Source organism: Morchella importuna, assembly GCF_003444635.1.
Source record: "Morchella importuna strain M04M26 chromosome Unknown Morimp01GS033, whole genome shotgun sequence".
Lineage (NCBI taxonomy): Eukaryota > Fungi > Ascomycota > Pezizomycetes > Pezizales > Morchellaceae > Morchella > Morchella importuna.
Window position 1 is genome coordinate 382,258 of NW_025763430.1, and position 24,337 is coordinate 406,594.

The following is a 24,337-nucleotide window of genomic DNA, read 5'->3' on the forward strand; positions in this document are numbered from 1 at the left end:
TCTTTTTTTTTGTTTTCAGGGCTGGGTTAGTAGCTATGAGTTTATGTATATGGATTGCTGCGGATACCAGGGCATCACCGCTCGTTACGGGCTTTCTTTTGTGGATTATTTTTTTACGACCTGTTCTAGGAGTTTTATTTGTATGGTTAAATCTCCGAGATAAAGGTTGTTGCTCCAGTCATTAAGCATATCGCTCACCTAATCTCGGTTCCAAGCTTTCAACTTTGATCTTTGATATCAATGCCCCTAGTTTACGGATTAACCTCTTTCAATATGATCTCCACCTCGCCACTGATGTTTAGACATACCTCACTGTAGTTGGCGAGTAAAACTCAACCTGGCCGGCTTTATGTGTGCGTAGAGAGGATACCCATTAACAGCCCAAAACACAAGAAATGATATAATCACCGACAATCACTCAAGCCCGCACCCACATGCACACCCTATCTAAAGAGCGATACTATTCATACCCTTGACGACATCCTCTACATCTACTTCCACCACCCCACTCACCTTCTTTTTCATATTCCTCCTATTCTTCTTTCTAGCGGTGCCTTCTAGTGCTACCTGCTCTTCTTCCTTTCCCGCCTCCCCCACCGCCTGCACCAGCGGCTTCCCACGCCGCACATACAGCGCCGTATGGTTAAACGCCCGCCCACCACCAATATCCTCGCTCCCATCCACGCCCGTCAAAACAACCGCATCACACTCCCGCAGGCACTCCACAAACTCCGGATACGCCGCCGCTGCCGCGTTCGTCTTCCTATCATCATCTCATCAGCACACACCCACCCCCAACCGGCAAGGCAGAAAAGGGTAAAAAAAAAACTCACAAATCCATAAACGCCGCCACATCGTTCGCCAGCACCACCCCGGGCCTTGCGCGCAACGCGCCCTGCAACACCTCATACTCCAAATGCGGCGCAAACAGCATCGCCTCCGCGCCAATTCTTGCCTGTGCCTCGGGGTCCACGAGCACCGTGGCGCCGAGCTCCTCGGTCAGGAAGCGTGTATCTGCGGCGCTGAACGCGGGGTCCTGGAGGTAGAGTTTTGCGGCGAGGAGCGTTGAGAGTGCTAGTGCCAGAGAGAGCTGCAGGAAGCTGCTGGTGTGGGTGGGGCCGTGGAGGCTCCCGAGGCCGAGGACGACGACGGTGGTGATGCGTGGTGTACGTGTGGAGGTGGTTGTGAGCGCTGCTGTGAGTGTTTGCAGGAGCGGGGAGGAGTGTAGGTCGGTGCTGGCTGCGGCGAGATTTTTGGTCGCGGTGGGGTGCCAGGTGGTGTATTCGGGGGTGGGGGTGTCGGAGAGGGTGTTGTGAGGTTTTGTGAGCTCTGAGGGCTTCCGGAGGGGGGCGCGCCCTTTGCCTATGATGTTGGACCAGCCATCGGCGCTGGGGGCGATTCTGTTATGGCGCCGGGACACTGAGGGGTGTTAGTTTTTGAAGACTGGATTTTGGGGTGGGCATGTGTAACGTACTGGTGATATTGGGACCCGAGTGAAGCTCTCCGTGGGCTGGGAGATGGGATTTTTCGGGAAGGGCCCTTGCTTACTGGTTACCCGGCAATTTCTGGACTGTGCAGGGTCCATCCAGGGAGAAGAAGCTTAACTCGACCTCTCCCCATGAAAGCAGTATGCATGCGGAAGGTAAACATCCATTTGCAGCATTTGTGACTCGTGGTGTCAATGATCGCTTAGCAGGTATTTTTTTACTATGTCACAAAAACCCACAAAAAACGAAAAGGGACAGTTTTCTTTACATCTAATATTGTTTATAATGAACTTCTAAGGAAGCTAAGAATTTTCTTCTGGCTCTGCGAAGTTTATAAACCGTTGCATTTTATAAAAAACCACCCAAACTCCTCTAAACACCACGTTCCCCTGGAGATACACCCAGGCCTAGCTAGCCCCGGGGCCTGAAGGAGGCTGATCTTCAGGCATCAAAAGATTGCCATATGTGCTTTGAAAAGCACCCATCCTATCACCTCCCACCAATATAACCCTCTGCCAAGTAAACCATGCCGTGTCATGCAACATGTCTCCGCAATGTAATACAGCGTCGTAATTGTATACCTCCCCCATACGTACTTGCCCATTAGGTTTGATATTTATTCGATAAAAGTTCAGATCTTGTACGGTTCGCTTTTGAGCTGTGATATTAAACCCACTCTTCGCATAGTAATCTTCGAAAAGAGTAGAGAGTCTCATTTCTCCAGGCGCTGCGATGGTTAGTCTTTCCCACGCCCCACCGATCATCGGTGGATCAAAGGGATCGCCTAGCCAAAAGTCAAACATGGTCACAACACTGTTACTTGGCAACTCGACATAATTATTCATCTGGGGCAGATTATACATGGGAGGATGTATTATTGGGGGGAGATTTTCCTGTCGGGTATGATTCTTGCCAACTTCAGGTAGCATTGGAAATTGTATATTCGCTTGCTGTGGGGTAAAAAACGTCGGAGGTGGTGGTGGTGGTGGCGCTATTGATGGTGGTATCTGTGCCTGTGAACCTACACGGGGTCCAATATGTTGTCTATTTATCATAGCTAACTGGGCTTGACGTGGATCACCCCATCCTTGTGGAGTCTGTGGAGGATATGGCATCTGCTGAGGATACTGAGGATTGGGGACCTGGGGACTGAAAGCCTGAGGATTGGGAACTTGAGGATACGGAGGATACGGAGGATATTGAGTAGGTGAGGGCTGGTGATACTGAGTATACGGAGGAAACTGAGGAGGAGGTGGGGGCTGATGATACGGAGGGCGTGGATTCTGTAAATGTCTTGCGGGCTGGAAAGGCTGTGGGGGACCATATTGGGTGCGCTTCGGAGGGCCACGAAGTTTGTTGTACATCGCTCCTAGTCCCGCTTGTACCTTGGATGACGGTTTAAATTCGACGGGCTCCTTGTGTATAACCAGTTTTGTCCCCTGGGGCTCCTTTTTCACCGGCAAAGTTGGTAGATATCTAGCCTTGTTCGCATCAATCTGAGCCCGACATGTTCCAGAAATCTGTGCAAGCTCCTCTTCAATATCGTCCCAGTCATGAAACGCCCAGAATTCCTCACGATATGTAACAGCGGAGTCATCTGTTTCGGGGTTCTCTATACCATCCATGGGACTCTCAACTGGTATAGGTTCCGTAGCTGCCGTTACTTCTATTGTTTCTACTTTTGGAATCTCCGCCTTGGGGGCCTTTGCTTCTTGAATAGGGAGTCCTACTTTGTTGGTCTCTGTTTCTAGAGTAGGAAGCTCTACCTTAGTGGTCTCTGTCTCTAGAGCTGCAAGCTCTACTTCGGTGGCCTCTGTTCCTTCAGTGGCATCTGTTGCTTCAGTCTCATCTCCTGAAGACTCCGTTCTTGGAGTAATTACTTTCGAAGTCTCTTCTTCCAGAGCAGCTGTTTCCTGAGTAACTACCGTCAGAATAGCTGCCTCGGAGCTCACTGGCTGTGGAGCGACTGCGGGCGGAGTGGCTACGCGCGGAGTAGCTACACGTGGAGTAGCTACACGTGGAGTAGCTACACGTGGAGTGGCTACGTATATGTGTGGTGTGGCTACACGAGTAGTAGCTACACCTGGAGCAGCTACACTTGGAACCACTGGAATTGGAGCCATCCCCGCCATATTTGCTCCTGTCACTGTCGCTACCGGTACCGCTGCACGCCTCCTCCTCCTTGACGAGTCCTGCCTGCTACCAAAGTATCTATAGGTAAAGTTGTTGTGAAATTGTCCCCGTATCGGCGCAGGATCATTCCCCGGGGTAGAGAATCCGCGGGGCCGGTGGTATTGCCTGGGTGGCATGAGTCTGGCTTTGTGAAGGTATCGGGGTTGGGGAAAGAGATGGAGTGCGCTCTATTTATTTCTGGAGAAGATACATGTATATATGGTTTCATTGGTTGGTGTACGTGGTTGAAATAGATGCGTAGAAATGTGTTCTGTTGGGTGTTGTGGAAATGTGGTTGTTTCCCGTACTGATTTATCGAGCGTCGAGAAAAGATGACCATTCAATCATGGTGTTTATTAAGACAATACAAACCCTAATCCTGGAATCGAACAAGTGACTTTTTATGACACAAACCCCTGCTAGGTCCGTCTAGTACACACACTTCCTAATCTACTCCGTCAACGCAAAATTACACGTAGCTTTACCCCCCAAACATCTCGGATGATGCATTCCAATCATTTCTAGTTAGTTCCTCGGTAGGGTTTTACCTAAGAGTATTCGGTCGCTTTCGGTGATCTACGTGCATCAAGCTTCAAAAATGATGGAACTTACCTGGTTAAGGCAGAAACACTTAGAAGCTCCTGCCAATACTCACTATATAACAGGTCGCCACTATAATGACCATGATCTATCCTCTACTATAACCAGGGGCCTTCGATCGCAAATATAATGCATTCTACATTGATCCCACGGTCCTGGCCCTGGTACGACCTAGTATTCAGTTTCGTCTCCCCCCAGAACATACACCGACTCTACCATGTGCACACGCCGCCCACCCCACTCATCGAAACCCTTCCCAACGAGATTCTCCTCATGATCACAAGATGGCTGTACATGGAAGACATCGTCAACGTCATCTGCGCCGCGCCCGGCATCGGCCCCGTCTACTCCCCCGCCCTCACAATATCCACCGAGACTGACCCCGACCTTCCCGAGACGTTTATTGCCACGAAGAACGGGCTCAAGTACTGGCACCAGATCATCCGTTACAAGGGGGGCGAGGTGCGCTGGTGGTCGCCGAAAACACCGGTGGGGGTCGTGAGCTCGGAGACTTTGCAGGGGATTAGGACGATGAAGAGGGCGTGTGGGATGGAGAACGTGGCGGTCATGAGGGTGCTGGGTGTGGTGAAGTGGGTGGTGCTGTCGGAGCCGATTTTTGCGCTTTTGGATGGTAAGGAGGTGGTGGGCTCATACCGTCCTTCCCCGAAGAGTAAGGTGGGTACCGAAAGGGGTAGAAATCATTTGTTCCGGGGTAGTAATAGGTTGAGAGGCGGACTACTAATAGGGCGTGGGCGGCCAGAAGGGCGTGGGCGGCGAGAAGGGCGTGGGCGGCGAGAAGGGCGTGGGCGGCCAGAAGGGCGTGGGCGGCCAGAAGGGCGTGGGCGGCCAGAAGGGCGTGGTTGAAGTCGTCATGTAGATGTAGCTAAAAGAAGATATGGTCATATATGAGGAGAGGGAAATCACAACAGTGTGTACTTCTCCACCGTGAATTATGAAGTCTTTGACATGATTCAGAATGTAGCGAGGGAACCTGCTAGCAATCCCAGGCAATCGCAAGAGTGGAAGTATCGAGACCACCTATGTGCCCACCAGTCTAGAGGTGCACCTCAAGACACAGCGCGTAAAGAGACAATCCCATAGTTGTTGTTCTTGTGTCTCACTGGAGGTGGAGTTGAGCGTTTAGCATGAATTTTAAGTACGCGGTTCCGGGGCGCCCGAGATTCAGCGGACCGCCTGTTAGGGGTTTCTACAGATAGAGCAGTCACCCCACACTACCAGCTCCTCGACCACCATCGCACCTCCACCTTCCTCGCCGTTATCCACACCACCACCACCAACTCCTAAACCACCATCATTCCTACCCCGCCACCCATCAGTTTATCATCTACCATCTACCCTTACATCAACCTTTTATAGCCCTTCACCCCCGCCGCACACACCCGCCGCCTTTATCACACAGCTGGCTCCAGAAAGGTTACTGGCCAAACTAGGAACCTAACGACGTCCCTACAACAAACATCATTTAAGGCTAAACTGAGTCTACCAAAGCTAAAAGCTCTATAAGACCGAAGAAGGAAACCTTGATCAAGAACCATAACTGACTGGCCATGGGCTATTATAACAACCCTCGTCACGTACGGCGCGTGTTGGAAGAGAGGAGCGCCTGTCAAAGCCTTATTCTAACCAAGCATGGCTACTCTTGGTACCGTTGTGCTGGTACGGCCCAGGTTTTCTCAGAGCAGGCTCTGATTGAATATTAAAACCGAAGCCCCTAGACTTACCAAGACTATAAAAATGCCTAATTGGTCTGGTTCGAGACCACTAGTATCAGCAGGTGTTCACCAGTCTTATGAGGGATTGTCATGACCATGCAGGCTGACCCCGCGAAAGATCGCTAGAACTCAAAATTATCATTAATACTACACAACACAAATAAAACCTCAATTGGGTGCATAGGACAAATCCTACGAGCGAAATCGGGAATACACATCGCTCGAGTGATACCCTGTGATTAACAATCACCGATCATCACTCGCCTATTCAAGGAGTACTACATGGCTGGCCAGAATCAAGACCAATCATAGGCGAGATCATAAAGTCACTGTCATATAGATATTAGGTCATTGGAGGTACTTAAATATTATAAGCCCGTTTTAGGATCCATGCAAGATAACCTTGCATTGAACCTGATCGTTCCTGCATACTATATATACTCTGGGACAGCGGAAAACTTGCCTTTCATAGTAACTCAAACAACACACAGAACTTAAAGTATTTTATTTATTTCTCTCACAATATCAACCCAACTACAAAAAAAATCAGAACCCAGACGCCCTTCAATAAAACAGGAAATTATCATAAAGAAATTAAAAAGTAGGAGAGTGAGCGGCCGTTATGCGTTACGCGTCAATAAAAAGGAGCGGGGGTACTGTCATTCACGGGGTATTGGTGGATACTGTGTATTGGCGAATGGCAGGTAAAAGTTGGCTTGGCTGCCTCTTTTTTGCCCTGTCCGCCATCACCCAGTATCCGCCAATACCCCGTGAACGACAGTAATCATCAGCAAAGCTATTATCGAAACGACGAGAATCAAGAGATTCTCGAATCCACTCAAACCGCTGCCGCATTTCTCCTTACAGCCAGATCCGCCATTCCTCCGCCTAACCGATTCTTATTCACAAATCCACCTTCCTTCGCACCCCCCGAATTCGACCACGTAAGGTTGCCGCTCCAGTCCCAAGTCTCTAAGGCCTCTTTCTGAATCCTCCACAGCTCCGTCCCCATATCAATCAGCTTCTCACCAAACTCTTTCAAAACAATATCCACATCTAGGTCTGCATCGATGTCAATATGCTCGCCTAGTCCAGCCTCACCACCAAAGGTGGCCCGGTACCAGCAATCCTTCAAATGATCGACCCACGGCGCCGCTAGTTCCGGCTTGATGTTATTTGCGACCAAGTAGAAACTTGAACGGTTTCTGTGCGCAGCCTTGGGCTTGAACAAGTTGATATCGGAGAACTTGTTAAACTGGTACAACATCGCTACTGTATCCCAGTGATCTGCCCCATGAAGCAGCACAATCATTGACCCCCCGGGACGCACGTGGGTTAGTCCCAGGATCAGTTGGGATAAAGTTAATCTCAGCGGCTCCCACTTTCTGAGCATCCCATGCTCATGGCCTCTCAGCCTGTTTCCATCACAAATAACAAGCCCATAGCTCCATAGCTTTGGCAACGGCCTCAGGCTATTCTTACTAAATTCGTCCCTATCAGGGGAATCTGCGGGGATGCTCGCACCGGCTGGGAGGAATACGGTGTGCATGGTAATGTCCGTATATGTGATGGCCACATTGCTTCTTCCCTGGGTTCGGAGCAGCATTTGATGCCCGCCCTGGGAGGTAGGCAGGCTAGTTCCGTCAACTACACACCGGAAATTCTGGCGGAGTGCGTAATCGGCAAAGCCGCCCGGGGCAATACAGAGGTCGAGCACTGATTGGCAATTTTCCTGGCTGAAGGCGTGGGTGGCATCGTTGATTTGGGCAGCGATCTTGATCATCATGTTATAGAATCCCCTCTGTTTCTGCAAGTTTGCGGTGTCGGCGGCAAACTGTCGATTCTTGAAAAATATGTCTGCCTCTTCTGATTTCCAGCCCTGGATACCATAATTCGGTAAGTTATAGACCTGGTGGAATGCAGATGAAATTTGGCGTCAAATACGTACTTCTCCACGGAAAACTTGCAGCTCTCTGTATACATCTACATTTTTCTCGAGGTATGCCTTTACAGCTGACCATTTAGGCTGCGATGGGCGAGTGTGAAACTTTGTTCTCGGCCATGGTCTCTCGGAATTACTAGAACTGGTTGGATCGCCAACTTTATCCTCAAGGACTGAAAATCGATTGGATGACATCTGTTCGAATTAGTATTATATAAGCCAAAAAAGCTCGAGAAGACCGGGTTTTATACAATTAACAATTAACTTGAATTCAGCTAGCGCTTATTATTGGAATCCAGTACCGGTATACCACAACTAAATAAGCGTCGCTTATTCGTAAAAGGATTCTGGATGAGAGCTCGCGGATAGTGGAGAAGAAAAGACTATTCTCAACTGCACATTTCGACTTCAATATATACAAGTTTTAAGGCCTCCCATTTTTGGTCTGAGCGAGAAGCCTGCAACAATATGAATCATTAGGCAAGCAGCATAGCCTTGTCCGAGTGATTCCACATGAGTACGATTGGCCGCCTTATTTTTATGGTGGATGTGATTGGCCGCATTGATCTAACAACCAGATTTCCAGAGTCAGAAATGGAAGCATCTAGAGTGATAGGCGGTTAATACAATTAATTATATACATATGTATCGGGTCGCTGCAATTCACCCAACTAGTGTAAGACTTGTCGCGTTGGTTAAAAAGAAATCTTACGATCTACTCTAGAACCTCAGGAATCAGGCGGACGGGCGAGATTGCGATTCGTCGGGAATAGGCAGTTTCGCGGTGACGATCCTCAAAAGCGACCAGGCTATCTCTTCCTCAAAAACGTTTCCTGACCTGAGAGCGCTAAGTTGAAACAACTTCCCTAATTCGCCAAGTGCCTCCTCGGTGCCTAACTTCTGACGTCGCATTAAGTAAACTGAGCACACAGCCAGGGCCTGGGGGAAGGAGTGTACTCGCGTCAAGGAAAAAGAACCAGAACATGCAAGTGAGAAAGCAGGGATTATTTGTACGGAGTGGCGCTGAGCTGCCATACAAACTAGGCATTTGCATGTTCTGGTTCTTTATCCTGGACGCGAGTAGTTAAAAGTTGTAAAGGCCACTCACATCCTTTAAGCTCATCCCAGTTTCCGCGGTTGATTGGCTGGTAAACGTCCTTCCCGAGCTGAGATTGGACAGCCTCGATCCTCAAAACAAACATGTGCATGCACGTGTTTATCTTTGCAGGTCGGTGGCTATATCTGGTGACAGCTTTATCAGCTTCTATATTAGGGTATTGCTCCAACAGAGGTAAAGACATCACTAAGATCAGACGGTAGTGGTTGTTAGGTGGGTTCCACTCATGTTTATATAGAAGAGGTACTTGGTAACATGTATTTCTCGAGCCACGTATTCTATACAAGACACAGATAGGAAGAGCACAGCTCGTCTGTCATGAAAAAAACAATAGCGTAGTTAGCCTCAGTGAGATTTGGCTACTACATGGAGCTTGGGCCACCACCACTGCGAAACGGTAGGTTGAGATATACTTGAGATGCAGCCTTGTTCCAGTTTGAGCTTAGATAGCGATCTCTCATTTGCTATCGAACCGCAGCGCCGTGTAAGCCTTATCTAAACCTCACGGGCCCTTTATCCGAATCGCAGGCTGTTCAGGAACTTTATCTAGCTCCATGGCGATATATATAGAGAGACCTTTAACAAGTTAGATATCAGCATCCTCCCCACAAGGCTACGATAAATGATCATGATCATGCAGCACTTTAGATAAGAGCATCAGTAGATCTTCACTTTCCCCGCCGGGCCTTAGCAGTAATGTGTATTTATTGAAAAGCCAACCAGACTGGGCTATCCAACGATCGACAGGACTCCGCCAAAAGTGAAGGTTTACACGCTGCACAGCCCCGCCCCCGGGCCCACGAGGTGGGAATCAAGTTCGATCCCAGGTTTCCCTCAGTCTCGAAACCCGTCAAGGTACCTGCAACAAGTGAGGCGAGAACGCTCCCGCATCCTAGCAAATGCGCAACACCGTATTTATATTGGGCTGATGGTCTGAGACTAGGCCGGTTTTATACTGGGGTTAGAATCGTTAGATATATACTGGAATATCCTGGCGCCGGCCTGATCATGACGAGATAGGAAGCTAGAGGTCTGAGCACTATCTTCCCTGAAAATCGCTCCTTACAAGTATCAACATCGTCCCCCATTATGCATACTCAAAAGCCTAATCATGATCCATGTATATATAACAGCTCGTTATACTCTATACAGGGTCTCATAACTACTAGGTCAGGGTTAGGGTTTTCGTATTCACTTGGACTTGATATTATTGTCCCATTACTTCGCACAATCTACTACTCGTAGTTTTCTTGCGTTTCCAGACTGGACTGGGTCTGTATATATATAGGCGCAAATTGTGCATGACAACCATATTTTAGTGGTATGCAGACCCAGTCCAGTCCGGAAACGCAAGAAAACTACGAGTACAATCACACAATAGATACAAATACGGAAAAATACGAGCGAATATGAAAGCCCTTAATATCAGGGCTATTTTGTTACTAGTAGAAGAATTCTAGAACTGCCAATGCCTGGCTTGAATATTTTACCATGCTCGAGACCTTCCTAGGTCTAGTAGCTACAGACTACAGTACAAAAAAGGGTACGTGTACTTTAGTAATACGGAATTGTGCAGAAGTTTTGAACTGAATTGGAATTATAACCATTATACTGCAGAAACACCGCAAATTCGCGGTATTCTGCCAGATAATGCACTAAATCCACCCGCTTTGGGGGGCCTGTAGGTAGCTACATGTATGGATAGCTCTCCAGCATGCCGACCTACAATGATTACTGATGACGCGCCCGAGGGTTTGTTTATCAGCTAGTGGTTCATCTAGCGTCTCACTAGAGATCGGACTCAACTCAGTTAAGAACCACTGCCCAGATCTAAACCACCCACCCGCAGATCCAATCTTCAACTGGTCCATCGAAAAGAATGAAGAAAAAGATAGAGACTCAGGCAGGGGAGCTTTGGAGAACGCCTAGAGATATCGATATTGGTATATAACTCGATCTTGAGAATCTTCCAGGACTTGGATACATTGCAATTGCATTACTCGGACCTTGACCCCCATGGCCACATTAGGGTCCACTAGTGGTCTTGGCTCACAGCCACTCACTCGTTCCACACTAAAAACCCAACTCCATACAGATTTCTTCTAATGGCGCATTTAGAAAAACTACACTTTTAGGGATTCTTTATACAACTCTATAGACCAGCTTGTCCATCAACGAGCGCTGCCCATCAGCGAGCGTCCACCAAACTTTGGTGGGTGGCAACCGTTGCATCCTGGGGGTAGCGGGCAAAATAGCGGGCAAAATAGCGGGCAGCGCTCGCTGATGGGCAAGCTGGTCTATCAGGCCTGGGCGAATATTCACCGATATATCTATTATCTCTTGCTAATGTCATGACCCATTAGCACCCCACATCGCGAACAGGAGCCACACACCCCGCCACCGACAGAGAGGAATCCGGCTCCCGGCACAGATGAATTCATTATCAACGATATCATAGTTTCCGGATTACAGGTGTGTCTATAAAGATAAATTTATATTTCTACTATAGCCAAGTGCGTACATACATAAGTCCGTTTCTCTCTCCCCTCATTATCCCACCCATCCCGCAGCCATAACCATAACCATAGCCAACCGTAAGGAAAGATTTCATCACAACAAAAGAAAGCAAAGCCCACCTCATCATCGGAAGCAGCAGCAGCGCATCTCAAAACCAGACATAGAGCAAAAAAAGAACAAGAAAACGAAACAATAAACGAAAGGCCATTTACATCTAGCTCTTCTAAAACAGCCAAGACACAAATGTTCTATAAAACCATCCACCGCGATTTTCGGTCCCCTTCTCTGCCTGGCTGGCCAAGAATGCTTCCTCCTCTCTGTCGATCCTGTCCTTGCCGGTAAACAAGTCCGCATCCTCCGGCGCCAGCCCTGTGCCCTTGTACAAGAACTTGTACCCAAATATCATAATCAAGTACAGCGGAATACCGATGTAACCTGTTATAAACGACTTGTAATCCCACTTGCCATAGGATCCAGCCACAAACACATTCCAGTTCTTAAACACCGCAATCAGGATGCACATCACCAGGGCGGCATAAGATCCCGCCACTCCGAGGGGCGCCGTATACGCCAGCTGGTCGTCCGTGACGTTCTGAGCGCGGCGCGCGCGCACAAAGTAGATGTGGGTGACCAAGATCGAGATCCACGTCAGGATACCGAAGATGGTGACGAGGTTGACAAAGTACGTGAACACCGTTTTGGAGTCCTCAGCAACGTTCATGAATGCCAGCAGGGCGAAAGATGCCGATAGGCCGAGGGCGTTGTAGGGGACACCGCGGGAGTCAGTCTTGGCCAGGAAGGCCGGGGCCTTTCCTTCTTTCGCGAGACCGTAAATGGTTCGTGAAGCGATGTAGAGGTCCGAGTTCGAGGCCGAGAAGACGAAGATGAGGATGCACGCGTTGAGGATTCCGGGGAGGTGCGGGATGCCGCTGAGCTGGATGGCGACGACGAAGGGACTCGCGGTGGCGCCGGTGGACGCCTTGGTAGCGTCCATGAGTTTTTGGGAGTCGTAGGGGACGAGCATGCCGAGGAGGAAGACGGAGAAGACGTAGAAGAAGACGATACGGTAGAATGTCAACTTAATTGCGCGGGGGATAGTCTTTCGCGGGTTCTGGGCCTCGCCGACAGTCACACCGACGAGCTCGGTGCCGAGATAGGCGAAGGTTGCGCTGACGAAGGTCGACCAGAGACCGAGGAAGCGGCCAGTGTCGCCGGTGTCCACGTAGGTTCTGAAGGCGCCGGGGCTCTTCCAGTAGCGGAAACCTTTGCGGTCGTGGTCGGGGCCGCCGCCGAGGACGAGGACGGCGGAGAGAATGATGAGGGCGACGATGGTCACGACTTTGATACCTGCGGGGGGTTAGAGGGTATTCATGGATTACTTGGGGGATGAGGGGGATTTCGTACTGGATAGCCAGAATTCAAACTCTCCGAAAAAGCGGATTCCAAAGTAGTTGATGCAGATGATAGTAACCAGAAAGATAGCAATCCAGACTCCCGGATTGACTCTGTCTCGGTCTACCCAATACTGTAACACCAGCGCCGCAGCCGTCAATTGATTTGGCGTGACAATGATGTATCTATTCACGCACCAGAGCTATCAGCACTTGATATCCCAGGGAGAAGTACTAATAATAAAGAAGAGAGCAATAGAAAAAGCACATACTTAAACCAATATGTATACCCCAACGCAAACCCTAGAGCCGGATCACAAAACCTCGCCGCATACCCTGTAAACCCCGAAGACATTGGCAGCCATGCCGCCATCTCTCCCAGCGCACACATTACCAGATACACCAAAAAACCCACAATCGTATACGAGATCAATATAGACGCAGGTCCCGCACGGGCCAGCGCCGATCCACTAGCACACACATCGAGTTAGAACCTTTCCATCCATCACCCTACACATAACGATAAAGCTTAACGCCAGGCGCATTGACACTCACGTTCCAATAATTAACCCTGTCCCGATAGCACCACCGATAGCAATCATGGTGATGTGTCTCGCCTTGAGCCCACGATGCAGCTCCATTTCACCCTCGTTGGGCAACTCTGTGACTGGCTCATCGATCTTCTCGTTGCTGCGGGTGCCCCGCTGCTCCGATGAGGAGGAGGAGATACTGGTGCCGTTTCCTCTGCGGTTCATGGTGGTGGTTGGCGAGAGAAAAAAAGCTGGATTGCTCTGTCTGTTTGGTCTGGTCGCGTATATTTATAAGTATATGTTATTTTTCCAGTGGAGAGGGTGCAGTGCCGTCATGCAGTGGTAATATGATGGAGTAGAGAGGAAACTAACCAGGCAAGTGAAGAACGACAATCCCAGGTGAGCTACTCTAGAGAATGGAAAACGCTCCTATGCGGGGGGAGGGGAGGTAAGATATAGTCAGTCCAGTTCTAGGGACGTGATACAAAGAAGAAAAAACACAAGGCAGGGAGAGGTAGGCAGGTAAGCGGGTGCTGACAGGGAAATAATTTTAATTTGCCTCTCTGGTGAATCTCTGCTGCTGCTTCTACGAGGCGCCCTCTTTCTCCTTCCCAAAATGTGCATACAGTTGAGAATACCTAGCTACCACAGCTGCGCCCAGAAAATAACCATGAAGCTAAACTATCAACTTACCTACTCCACCAACATACATACTCCTATGCCCAGGCTAGCTTCCAAGTCTTCCAAGTACCTAACTTCTCGAAAGCCTTGGGAAGTTGCCTCTTCACCCAAAGCAACCAAAAAGCAAAATACATGTATCCCGGAGATATATCTCGATCCAGTAACGTTCTCCCCAACCCTAATTTCAACAATCAAATAAGCTCCCGACGAAAAGCGAACCTCCTTCCCTCGCAACCAATCGCACTGTCTCTCTCTCGTATTATCACCACCACCACTGGTAGTGGTAGCAGTGGTAGAAGCAGCTAATTCAGTAATAGAAAATCAGAATAGATTTCAAAACAGCACTTCTTTCCTTCCTATCATCAACAGCAGGATGAAACCACCAGCCTGTGTAACCAAATCCCTCCACAAATCAGCACCGCCGCCGGGAATGTTGCACAAATATCACCGACCGGAATGCCCCCGCAGTTGCAGCGAGATCTGGTGGTTGGTGGTGGGGGTGGGCGTCCGTTTGTCCGTGCGCCAGCCAGCCATCAAGCCTCCCCCCTGCCCCCAAGAAAGCCGTTGCCAACTCTTCTTTTTCTTATCAGGCCAACCGACATATGATGCCAGCGGCCAACTGAGCGAGAAATAGGGAAACATACGGTCATATCTCTTGACCGATAGAGGTCGTATGTAAGAGAATTTACTTTACTTTTTCAAAACGCATTTTATCCGACTGGGCTCGCGAAGCTCCTTCTCATCCTCCTCACCAGCTCCTCTTGGCGGGCGGTAAACAAGATTCCTCAGCTTTCAACATCGGGAAGGTCCCGCTGCCACATTGCCCAGAGATCTCTGGGCTTTTCCTGGGCTGACGAGTTCTCTTCGTCGCGTGTTCGGTTTACTATTCAGGATGGACTAGACAGCCGTACTCTATCGTACCTACCCGTAGAGATTAGACGAAACTAGCTAGTTAGTAATCTATCTCGAAACTACTACCGCGGTCCCTGCACGCTGATACTGCGGTACGCCATCCTTGGAGACGACAACCCGCGCCCTCTACTCTGCTTGAACCCTAGCCCCGGCTTCAGGGGAGATAGGAACTGTATCGCGAGGAAACATGTAGATGTTGACTACATCTTACTAACAAGTACTCTACCGATTTCTGCGCGCCTATCGTGAACGAAATCCTCTAACTAACCTCATAACCTATCCCTACCGCCCCACTTCACGCGCGGCCATTGAATAGGATAATCCCTGCCACGAGATCCACCTCCCTATCATAAATGATAAGTACCTACCATCTTGACAGTTAGAAATGTGATAAATCATCAGATACACGTTCGAAACCGTGCCTTCCAGAACGCCTTGGGAGAGCGGGAATCGGTGTTGTACAACGTTGGACGAGGAGATCCAGCCACTAGATAGATAGGTGCCTCGCCTGATAGTGAGGCTCAACTTCATAGGTACCTGATGCATACAAGGTATGAGCAATCGAGACAGGTACCTTGTGACACTGGCCCTTGAGTCAAGTATCCAACCACTCACCCTTCACTCTAGAGGGAGGCATTGTTATGCCCAACCGATAAAGATCTGCTTTGTGCGACCTGTGTGTGTACCACGCCTGTACCACCCCCGCTGGTGGTACGAGTCTAAGCCACGGCGCACATGTACCACTGACTTGTACAATGCTCTCAGTATCCCCGTATGTATATTTACATGTACATATTTGTAAAAGTCGCGCAATATAACATGTATATCAATTGGGAGATCCCGAGAGTTTGCAGCCTTGTTCGTGGCGCGAGTGACGTGCTATGAAGATATGTAGGCAGGAGCAGCCTTGGTTGAAGCTAAAGCTAAAGACCGGTATAATGATCTCTCGAGAAAGCCTTGGTGGAAGCTAGTGGGACGGTAGGTGCCAGTATGGGCTTTCGAGAAAGCCTTGTCGAATAACATGCACTAGTCAACACCAACAAACATAACATGTATATGTAGCCATGCATCAATAAGGATTGTAACATGCCGTAATGAGTACTTCTGGAAATAACGTTCACACGTTTGATACTATTCGACGATAGTCGAAAGTCCCCGCACATGATGATCCGGATTGAACTCGAATTGTGACACCATGCTAGCTACATGTTAGCACACCTTGATTCTTGAACACGTATGTACGAGATAGATACTAAAATAACAACTATATCAAATACCATTCGACGATAGTCGAAAGCCCCCTCAGAATTGAAGCCGGTCCGATCGAGAATATAATACGAGACGTAGACCGAACAGCCCCACGCATCGATACGAACCCAACCGCACTTCCATTCGACTGGAAACACACCATCCTCTAACGATCAGGTGCCGGTATGCCACGGATCCGGTTCTCTGCGAGAGACTCTGAAAGTGGGGTGTTCGAATGTGGGGTCTGAAACAGCGATATCCGACGGGTAGAGAGAAAAGGATCGAGGGGATTGAGGTATACGTATGAGATTCTTTCACGGGTCAAAGAATAGATATCACGTTACGTGTCACCCCAGGAGAAGCCCACCAGAAACGAACGTGTACACGAAAAACAAACCTTAAACTTTACAATGTCACTCGATCTCTACGTCCTTTCCACAACTCCCCACAAGAATAATCCGAGTATCAGTACCGTGGATGAATTGAATTCGAGGAAAGCACCCGCACAGGGAAGAGAGGAAGAGACTACGAAATATATAAGTATTATTCCCTCCCCTCTATCCGCCAGAAAAGCCATTTAATTGCATTTTCTTCGCCGAAAATATACTGGTTTTGTTATAGGGTTTTTACAATATATATGCAGATCGGTTCAACGGCCAGCTAGATAAACCTATAGCTCTGGTATCTCTCCAAATCCATCAATATCCTTCACACCCCGTCTAGGTCAATGCCACACACCATTCAAGAACATAAACAACCTCACCCGCAAACGCAGGTCCTGGCATAACCACGCACTAATCCTCTATAAACGCAACGCATTATCCAAGTACATTGTCCATGCCAGATAGAAACACAACACAGGAGGCCAAATCCCCAAATTCCAAACCCAATATCCAGGCCGCGCGCGCATATGGACCTGTCCGTACTTGCAAGTAGTCTCTTTCAACGTACAAAGTGAGTATCGCCAGCATATACAGCAATTATAGAAGGTCCATGAATCTACATGTAGTTCTCCATATACAGACTGTGTCTGGCATATCGTAGGAAGATACTGTGAGTGAATACGATATTAGTGACTACATGTAGCTTAAAATGAATTAGCCCCAAATCATGAAACTTTTCACTGGCTATAGTCCTTTCTTCCTCGCCCCTGTATATATACAAAAAGTATGACCTTATATATACACAGGCCCCAGATGAAACAAAAATACAAAATCAAAACAGTTTCATTTCCTTCGCGTATGTAGCTATATTTATACGGAGGGAAGCCTGATTGATTCGGCGTAGGGACTCGTACTCGAACGCGTGATCTTAAATCCCAATGGTAACACACTATGTGTGCTAGAAATTCATCTCCGAGTATAGGAGTAGGAGACCCTAGAGAAGCATTTATAGCGCAAATTTGCATGTAGGTACCCTCAAGGTGATAACTGAGCGCCAAGACCCGAGTGATATGTCATGATTTCAATTCTGGGCACGAGCATGCATATTGGCAACAAGTTTTTCTTCGCATTTGACGCGATGGGGATAACTGGATCGTATTATTTAATCTATTATTATAAAGAAGAAGTCCTACTTAAACTAGATGGTACATATTGTTACATGATAAAAGTACACCGCCCCAACTTCATCCCCCCATCCCCACTCATGACCACTCACTGCCTACTCTTGATGATATCTGCCGCCTTCTCCGCCACAGCATACACGGTACTCTGAATATGTGTCGCAGGAGTCATTGGAATAAGTGAAGCATCCACAATACTCAGATTCTTCATTCCATAAACCTTCAACGTGCTATCCACCACACCTCCGTACTCCCTCCTCATCATCGAGCACGTCGAACTCGGGTGCGCAAACGTCGGGGTCAGGGTTGCCCTAATCGCTGCCTTGATTGCCTCATCCGAGTCATTCGCTGGGTCTGGTGTGAGCGCCTTCGCACCTAGCGCCTGGAGGGCTGGAGTATCATAGAGCCTCCACACAAAGCGGATGAGCTGCACCATCATGTCCATATCCACCGGGTTACTCATGACACCATAGTCAACGACGGGAGCAGCCCATGGGTCGGTAGAGTTGATGTTGATGCTACCACGTGAGAACGGCTTCTCGAGGCCATTTCCACCGCCGGCGGAGCCACCAAAGGCGATTTCTTGGATGGCGACACGGCCGCTGGAGATGTAGTTTGCGAGGAGCTCTGTTTGGCGCTTGTGGCCCTCGAGGATGGTGGAGTCGGTGCCGGCGGGGTAGAAGTCGGCGGGGTTCTGAGAGAGGGCTTTTTGCATAAGGTTGTTGGCGATCGACTGGGAGCTGAGCTGGGGGAGAGTGTTGAAGGCGACCGAGTTACCACGGGAGATAGTGTATGGGCCCTCACGCTTTGTACGGTATAAAGCTAGTTGCTCGGCGGCATAGGTAGCGTTTGAGGTAAGGAGTGCAGGATTGATCGGGTAGTCGTTTGAGACTAGGGTTAAGGTTAGAACCTATCTCTCCAAGAGAGTGATATGGTGAAGGGTACTTACATGATCCCGAGAAGTAGAGCACAGGATGGTCTTGGAAGTTGCTTCCTACACCGGGAAGATCAACCACCACCTTGATCCCTAGGCTCTCCAACAGCTTCTTCGGCCCAATTCCGGCCAACTGAAGAAGCTGTGGCGTATGTGCTGTTCCGGCCGCCAATACAACCTCCTTCTTCGCAGAAACCTTAGTAGCGGTTTCAGTTGCGCTTCCGGCAAACTCAACACCTGTAACAGTAGTACCGGACAGAACAAGTTTTGTCACTGTCTTTCCGGTAATAAGATGGTAGTTCGATCTCTTCTTGGCCTCCTCGTAATAGCGTCTTGCATAAGAGCGTGTTTGGTTGTCGTTGTCTAGGGAGTTGGAGACCCAGAATGCACCGATAGCATCACCGTTGGCGCCGTCCTTAGGAATGGGAATACCAATCTGCTTGAAAGCTTTGAACCAGTCCTTGACAGCCTGGTACTGGAACTTTGGGAAACTAGACTTGATAACGCCCTGGTAGCCGTGGGCGCTCGGATCGTAGGTGATATTGAACTCGTCTGCTAGCGCCTTATCCGGGGGAGAGAACGTTTCACTCTGAAGAACTGTCAGCTAGAGCTTCCATCACAATCGCATTAAAAAAAAACCTACCTTCTTGAAATACGGGTATATCCCGTTCCAGCCCCAACCAGGATTACCCAGCGCCTCCCACAGGTCATAATCACCCCTTGAACCTCGATCAAAGAACATCCCGTTCACGACGGTCCCTCCGCCAACAACATGCGCAGCCAGAAGACTGTAAGTGCGGTTATTAATATTTTTCTGGGGGATACAGGTCATGTTGTACATGTACTTCTTTCCTGTACCACCCGCCATGCCAGGAACAAGAACTCCATCTTCCTGGTCGTCCAGATTACCGGATTCAATCACGAGCACGGTTTCTAGAAGATTTAAAAGTCAGCAAAAAAAAGAAGAGAGTTGAAGTTAGGGAGCAAAAACTGACTGGATGAGTTCTCAGTAAGTCTGTCGGCGACAATCAGACCACTGGTCCCACCACCAACAATAACATAGTCGTAGGATGCTAGGAGCGAGGTATCTCGTCCCACAAGCTGCGCCTTTGCAATTGGAGATGCTAGGGCAACTGATGCCAGTGATAGTGCGGAAACTAGGTAGGAGGATAAACCAGGCATTATGAATGAACGAATGTGAGAATGCGAAGAACGAGTGTCTGTATATTCTGAGAGATGCTTAGAATTGATGAGGGAGAAAGAAGGAAGATCTAGAAGAGAACTTATATACAAAGACTATACTCGTACTCACGATACCATATCATACAATATAGCTATTAGTGGGGTACGCCACGTTTTTTCGGCGACCGGGTATCGCGGTTCCCTCGTGGCCAAAGAAGTGAGAGTACATGCACTGATGAGGGCATCTTCGGTTTGAAGCGAGTGTAGAGTTTCACAGAGGCTCTGTGTGCTCTGAGGAAGTACCTATTAGTAGGGTATGCAGGGGAAAATTATTAGATGTGCCCACTGCCGAGTAAGATGAATGTTACCTGGGGATCGTATTAACAACTCTGCCCAGACCTGGGAACGCCTATCTCTACTGGAATGAGTCTCCCTAGAAATTACAGCAGTGTCATGTTGAACGGTGAGGGATCAGAGACAATTCTGACTACCCATGTCGTGCGTATATTTTTTACCCCACTGTCTTTCCCGAGTTTTTATTTTTTTTATATTTTTATTTTTTGGGCCTTTGCAAAGGGAAACTCATTGATCAGACGAACTGACTTACATGGAGGAGGTTCATAAAGAGTCCCTCGTAAACTTGGAAAAGGTATCCTCTTCTCCATGTACCTGATAGTGAAAACCTCCACTCAAAGAAAAGAATATTAACACGCTCCTCAGAGTACTTTATGTGTATGTACGTATAGTCTTTGATCGTTATATTCCGTGTACATGTAGTTCTAGTAGTCTTTTCGACCTAGGATAGAGCTAGAGACATAGACAGACTAGCGGAAAGAGCTAAAGGAGAAGACTGACATCTCATGTTTAAATATATGCAGATTAAGGGAATACTTTAACTTTACATGTACAAGTAGTTACGGGCTCGAGGGGCTGGGGGTGGCTGAGAAAGGGGTACGTCTATTTGATTTGACATACTATATGCATGGGAGTCACTAGATCCATGGTATTTGAGAACTATATGTAGTACTTGAGATATGATTGGCTAACAAAACACCGTAGGCTAAAGTGAATAGCAAGTCACATCGAGGTTTGTGCACGGAATACCGTACTTTACTACAATTATTTGCCACTAAAGCATCTCTATTTGAAGATTAGTATTAATATTCTGATACATAACTAGGATCTCTATCTAAAGATTAGTAATAATATTCTAATACCCAACCAGGGTATACCCAACTGGAAGGAGACTCTGATACAAGAACTTCAGAGGGCATGATCAACGTCCTGGCGATAAATTTTGCAAATGAAAAAAACTAAACTGACATGCTTCTTGAGCCAAGCTCGTTCCACCGGGTGATTTTGGGCCGATTGACGTCAATAACCTATATATCTAGAACGGTTCCTACCGTGAACTCTCCTTTCCATCGCGATATCAGATTAAGCCCCTATAGAAAGGCCTTCTATGAGTCTTAATCCCCGTACCGTCTCGTTACGCTCGGCCGGCATCCGACACTCATCCTAACACCATCAGCACCGGCCACGACCGCCATCACCATCACGTCGGAACCCGGTACGACCCAGTCCCGTCGGTAAAGAAATTTCAGCGCATTGCAGTAGCAAAATACGCCTCCCCGCCTAGCTTTGTGTATGAATTATTTATCAAGTTAGGGACCTTTTGTTCCTGCGCCGGCTTGAGATTTCGGAGATCGTCCTGAAGAGGGCATCGAGGTCGAGGGGGTCTCGACTTTATATTAGGCCGAGTTTGAGAGATTTTTATGTAGGCACCCTCCAATGTACTCGTATTTCTCTGACGTTTGTGGACGCGACTGATATTGCATGCCATACAAAAATACGCCAAGCTCATGGTTTTGGATGTATGCAATAATGGCCCAGTTCAAAAACGTCAGCGAAATACTAGTATGTTGTACTGCCTAGCTGCGCGCGCCCTGCATGTCCTTAGAGACCTAGTGCCTCCATGTAGAAGCAAAGTCTCTCCAAGCAGAGGATCTCGACAAAGAGGGAGGATCGAACCTCTCCTACGGCCCGTTCTTCCTATGAGAAGGTCCATTTAGACTATCCTGGTCTAGTAGCTAGTGTGAACGCATAAACCTAGAGTACCTCCTCTAGATGGTCTCATTAAACGAGCCTAGCTAGAGTAAAGAATCTGGAGTTTAACCCCAAAGAACTTTAGCTACTCTGCCCAATCCCTGATCCCAGTACATATTAGAGTAAGGTGTCTTGCCGTCGTGGGGTTGAAAGCTGTCACTAGGAAGGGCGCACACAAGCATTAATGCCCAGTACCGCCTTCTTTTGAACATTTCGGGGTTTAGGGGGCGCTTGGCGAGGCGGCCGCCACACTTTATTCCGACGTCTCTATGGACCAATCGAATGCCACTAGTGTGTACTCAATTATGACAAGGGAAGAAATAAAAGTAATTCAATCGCGAGATTCACGGCGGTGAGGCTGGTGCTCAGTATTTCCCTCTGTCCTGTAATCTCGTATGTGAACTTTTGAGGCTGGCTGAAAGGTAGCTTGCGCTTGTTTACTGATCTATTCTGCGTTTAGGGTAAGATTAGCCGGAATGGCGCTTGTGATACGTATAGTGCGGGTTGATATTGGTAAGAACTAGTGGTGACGCGTTTAAGTAATTGAGTGAAGATTCACCGCCCATCATGCCATGGCCATGGATGATTTGGGATGCACGCATGCAATGCACTGGCCAGCTGGACCCCATTACTAGAAGAATCTATCAAGAGACAGGTATCATCGAGCAGTGTATTTGCTACCCACGGATACTTGTAGCTAGAGTACTGATCACCTACGTACTTCTCAATTACGCAGCTTGGACTAGTAGTAGGTCAGTACTCACAGGTTGTATTTATTTCGAAATTTCTGTTTCTATTTGTTTATTTGTGTTTCATTTTCAAATGTGTCCTGCTAAACCCACTATTTTAAGGACTCTCGTCAACGTGCCAGCACAAGTGTTATCACCTTTGGGCTGACTGAAAGCACATATATGTGGTCTAATCAGACAAAGTGCCACTCAAGCCACGATTCATGAGGTGTCTCATTTTACACCACGTACGACACCAAATATCAGCTGAGGGACCTATGAATCTCTCCTCTGTTGAGCGGTCCGGGTGCGGTAAACCGATCTTACCGTGCCGCCTACTATCGTTCCAGGACAACGGTTTCTCCATATGATCTAGAATTCCTATGTATCCTAATTCAAAGACATCATCGATAGAGCCACAAATTCTCCGCCCCTTCGCTTTCCGCTGGCTTTCCTTTTGTCTGCCCCCAGCTACCTAAATGGCATGGGTTTTTTTTCGATTCTTTATATGGTTACCGCAAGGCTATTCCAGCAAATTGCACGCCTTGCATTTCCTACAGTATAACAAGCTTTCCCAGGGCACTGTTCTTGGGAAGCTATGGGTATTCTAGGTGCGCTCTAGATCTATCTACATATTGTGCCCGCGGTTCAATGATTACTTAGGCATGCTTCGCCTATGTATATGTACTCAAGAACTGGGACAACTTGTAGAGAATTATCGGTTACCTATCAGCCATGATCAGATGAATCAGGTTTCATCCAGCTCAGGACTTAGCACCTTCCCTGGCGTTACATCTCCTCGCTAATTTATGTGACGAGACTAGCTGCCAATATCACGGACCGCTTCCAGCAGAGGAAAAAAATAACCCGAGCCATTGCACCCCCCAGCTAGAATCTTCCTGGGCAGCTGGGGTAAAAGACATGAGACATTACATCGTGGGCGGTGTGAATAAACCCGCACCTGCACATGAAAAAAAATAGGATTCTTTGGCGTAATATGGGGCAATCGAATCATTTACGTGCTTTTTGGCCATATGAACAGACGCAAAAGTATATGAAGATACCTAGATAACTATACTCATAAAGTATGTACTACTGTTCTACTCTATTCTACATATCTACGTGTATAATTCATTTCCCACGACTATTATTTTGGTCATTAAAGTGCCGACTTAACCAACTAGGTACTAGGTACTATCTGCGGATTAATGTGGTGAGCTCCAGGGCTCTAGCTAGATGACCCGGCTCCGCGGCCGCGAGACATATATTTGTTTTTTACTGGATTTGGCTCAGGAGCAGAGACATACCCGTTTTGCCTACCTGCCTGGTCGGTTACCAAGTAAGTGAGATAAAACCAGAGCAGGCAGTGGTCTGCGTAGCTATTGTCAACTGAAGCATCTGCCGAAGCGAGTATGTATTTACTAAGCCTACCAAGTGTCTCTAGCGAAGGTCGCGCAAGTCTCTACATGGATCTACCGATGAATCGACATCTC

At 48.2% G+C, this 24,337-nt stretch overlaps 6 protein-coding genes across 6 annotated transcripts; 1 reads left to right on the forward strand and 5 right to left on the reverse strand.

The window, feature by feature from the left end:
• Positions 1-218: 218 nt before the first annotated feature.
• LAJ45_09027 (uncharacterized protein) lies at positions 219-3,796 on the reverse strand (the record flags this gene model as incomplete). The annotated part of the gene is made up of 6 exons (XM_046118574.1): positions 219-246; positions 309-312; positions 471-763; positions 834-1,419; positions 1,475-1,510; positions 2,164-3,796. The coding sequence occupies 6 exons, from the start codon at positions 3,794-3,796 to the stop codon at positions 219-221; spliced, it is 2,580 nt and encodes an 859-aa protein (XP_045968251.1).
• A 592-nt stretch (positions 3,797-4,388) lies between these two features.
• LAJ45_09028 (uncharacterized protein) lies at positions 4,389-5,136 on the forward strand (the record flags this gene model as incomplete). Its single annotated transcript, XM_046118575.1, has 2 exons — positions 4,389-4,934; positions 5,005-5,136. The coding sequence occupies 2 exons, from the start codon at positions 4,389-4,391 to the stop codon at positions 5,134-5,136; spliced, it is 678 nt and encodes a 225-aa protein (XP_045968252.1).
• A 1,694-nt stretch (positions 5,137-6,830) lies between these two features.
• Positions 6,831-8,372, reverse strand: LAJ45_09029 (uncharacterized protein; the record flags this gene model as incomplete). The annotated part of the gene is made up of 5 exons (XM_046118576.1): positions 6,831-7,871; positions 7,941-8,018; positions 8,128-8,129; positions 8,186-8,209; positions 8,354-8,372. 5 exons carry the CDS (start codon positions 8,370-8,372, stop codon positions 6,831-6,833), a joined length of 1,164 nt encoding a protein of 387 aa, XP_045968253.1.
• Positions 8,373-8,669: 297 nt separating this feature from the next.
• Positions 8,670-9,512, reverse strand: LAJ45_09030 (uncharacterized protein; the record flags this gene model as incomplete). Its single annotated transcript, XM_046118577.1, has 4 exons — positions 8,670-8,827; positions 9,043-9,170; positions 9,234-9,364; positions 9,465-9,512. 4 exons carry the CDS (start codon positions 9,510-9,512, stop codon positions 8,670-8,672), a joined length of 465 nt encoding a protein of 154 aa, XP_045968254.1.
• A 2,279-nt stretch (positions 9,513-11,791) lies between these two features.
• On the reverse strand, positions 11,792-13,714 carry LAJ45_09031 (uncharacterized protein; the record flags this gene model as incomplete). Its single annotated transcript, XM_046118578.1, has 4 exons — positions 11,792-12,915; positions 12,973-13,145; positions 13,232-13,429; positions 13,515-13,714. 4 exons carry the CDS (start codon positions 13,712-13,714, stop codon positions 11,792-11,794), a joined length of 1,695 nt encoding a protein of 564 aa, XP_045968255.1.
• A 4,271-nt stretch (positions 13,715-17,985) lies between these two features.
• Positions 17,986-20,010, reverse strand: LAJ45_09032 (uncharacterized protein; the record flags this gene model as incomplete). Its single annotated transcript, XM_046118579.1, has 5 exons — positions 17,986-18,785; positions 18,844-19,417; positions 19,472-19,616; positions 19,674-19,761; positions 19,824-20,010. 5 exons carry the CDS (start codon positions 20,008-20,010, stop codon positions 17,986-17,988), a joined length of 1,794 nt encoding a protein of 597 aa, XP_045968256.1.
• Between the last annotated feature and the right edge of the window lie 4,327 nt (positions 20,011-24,337).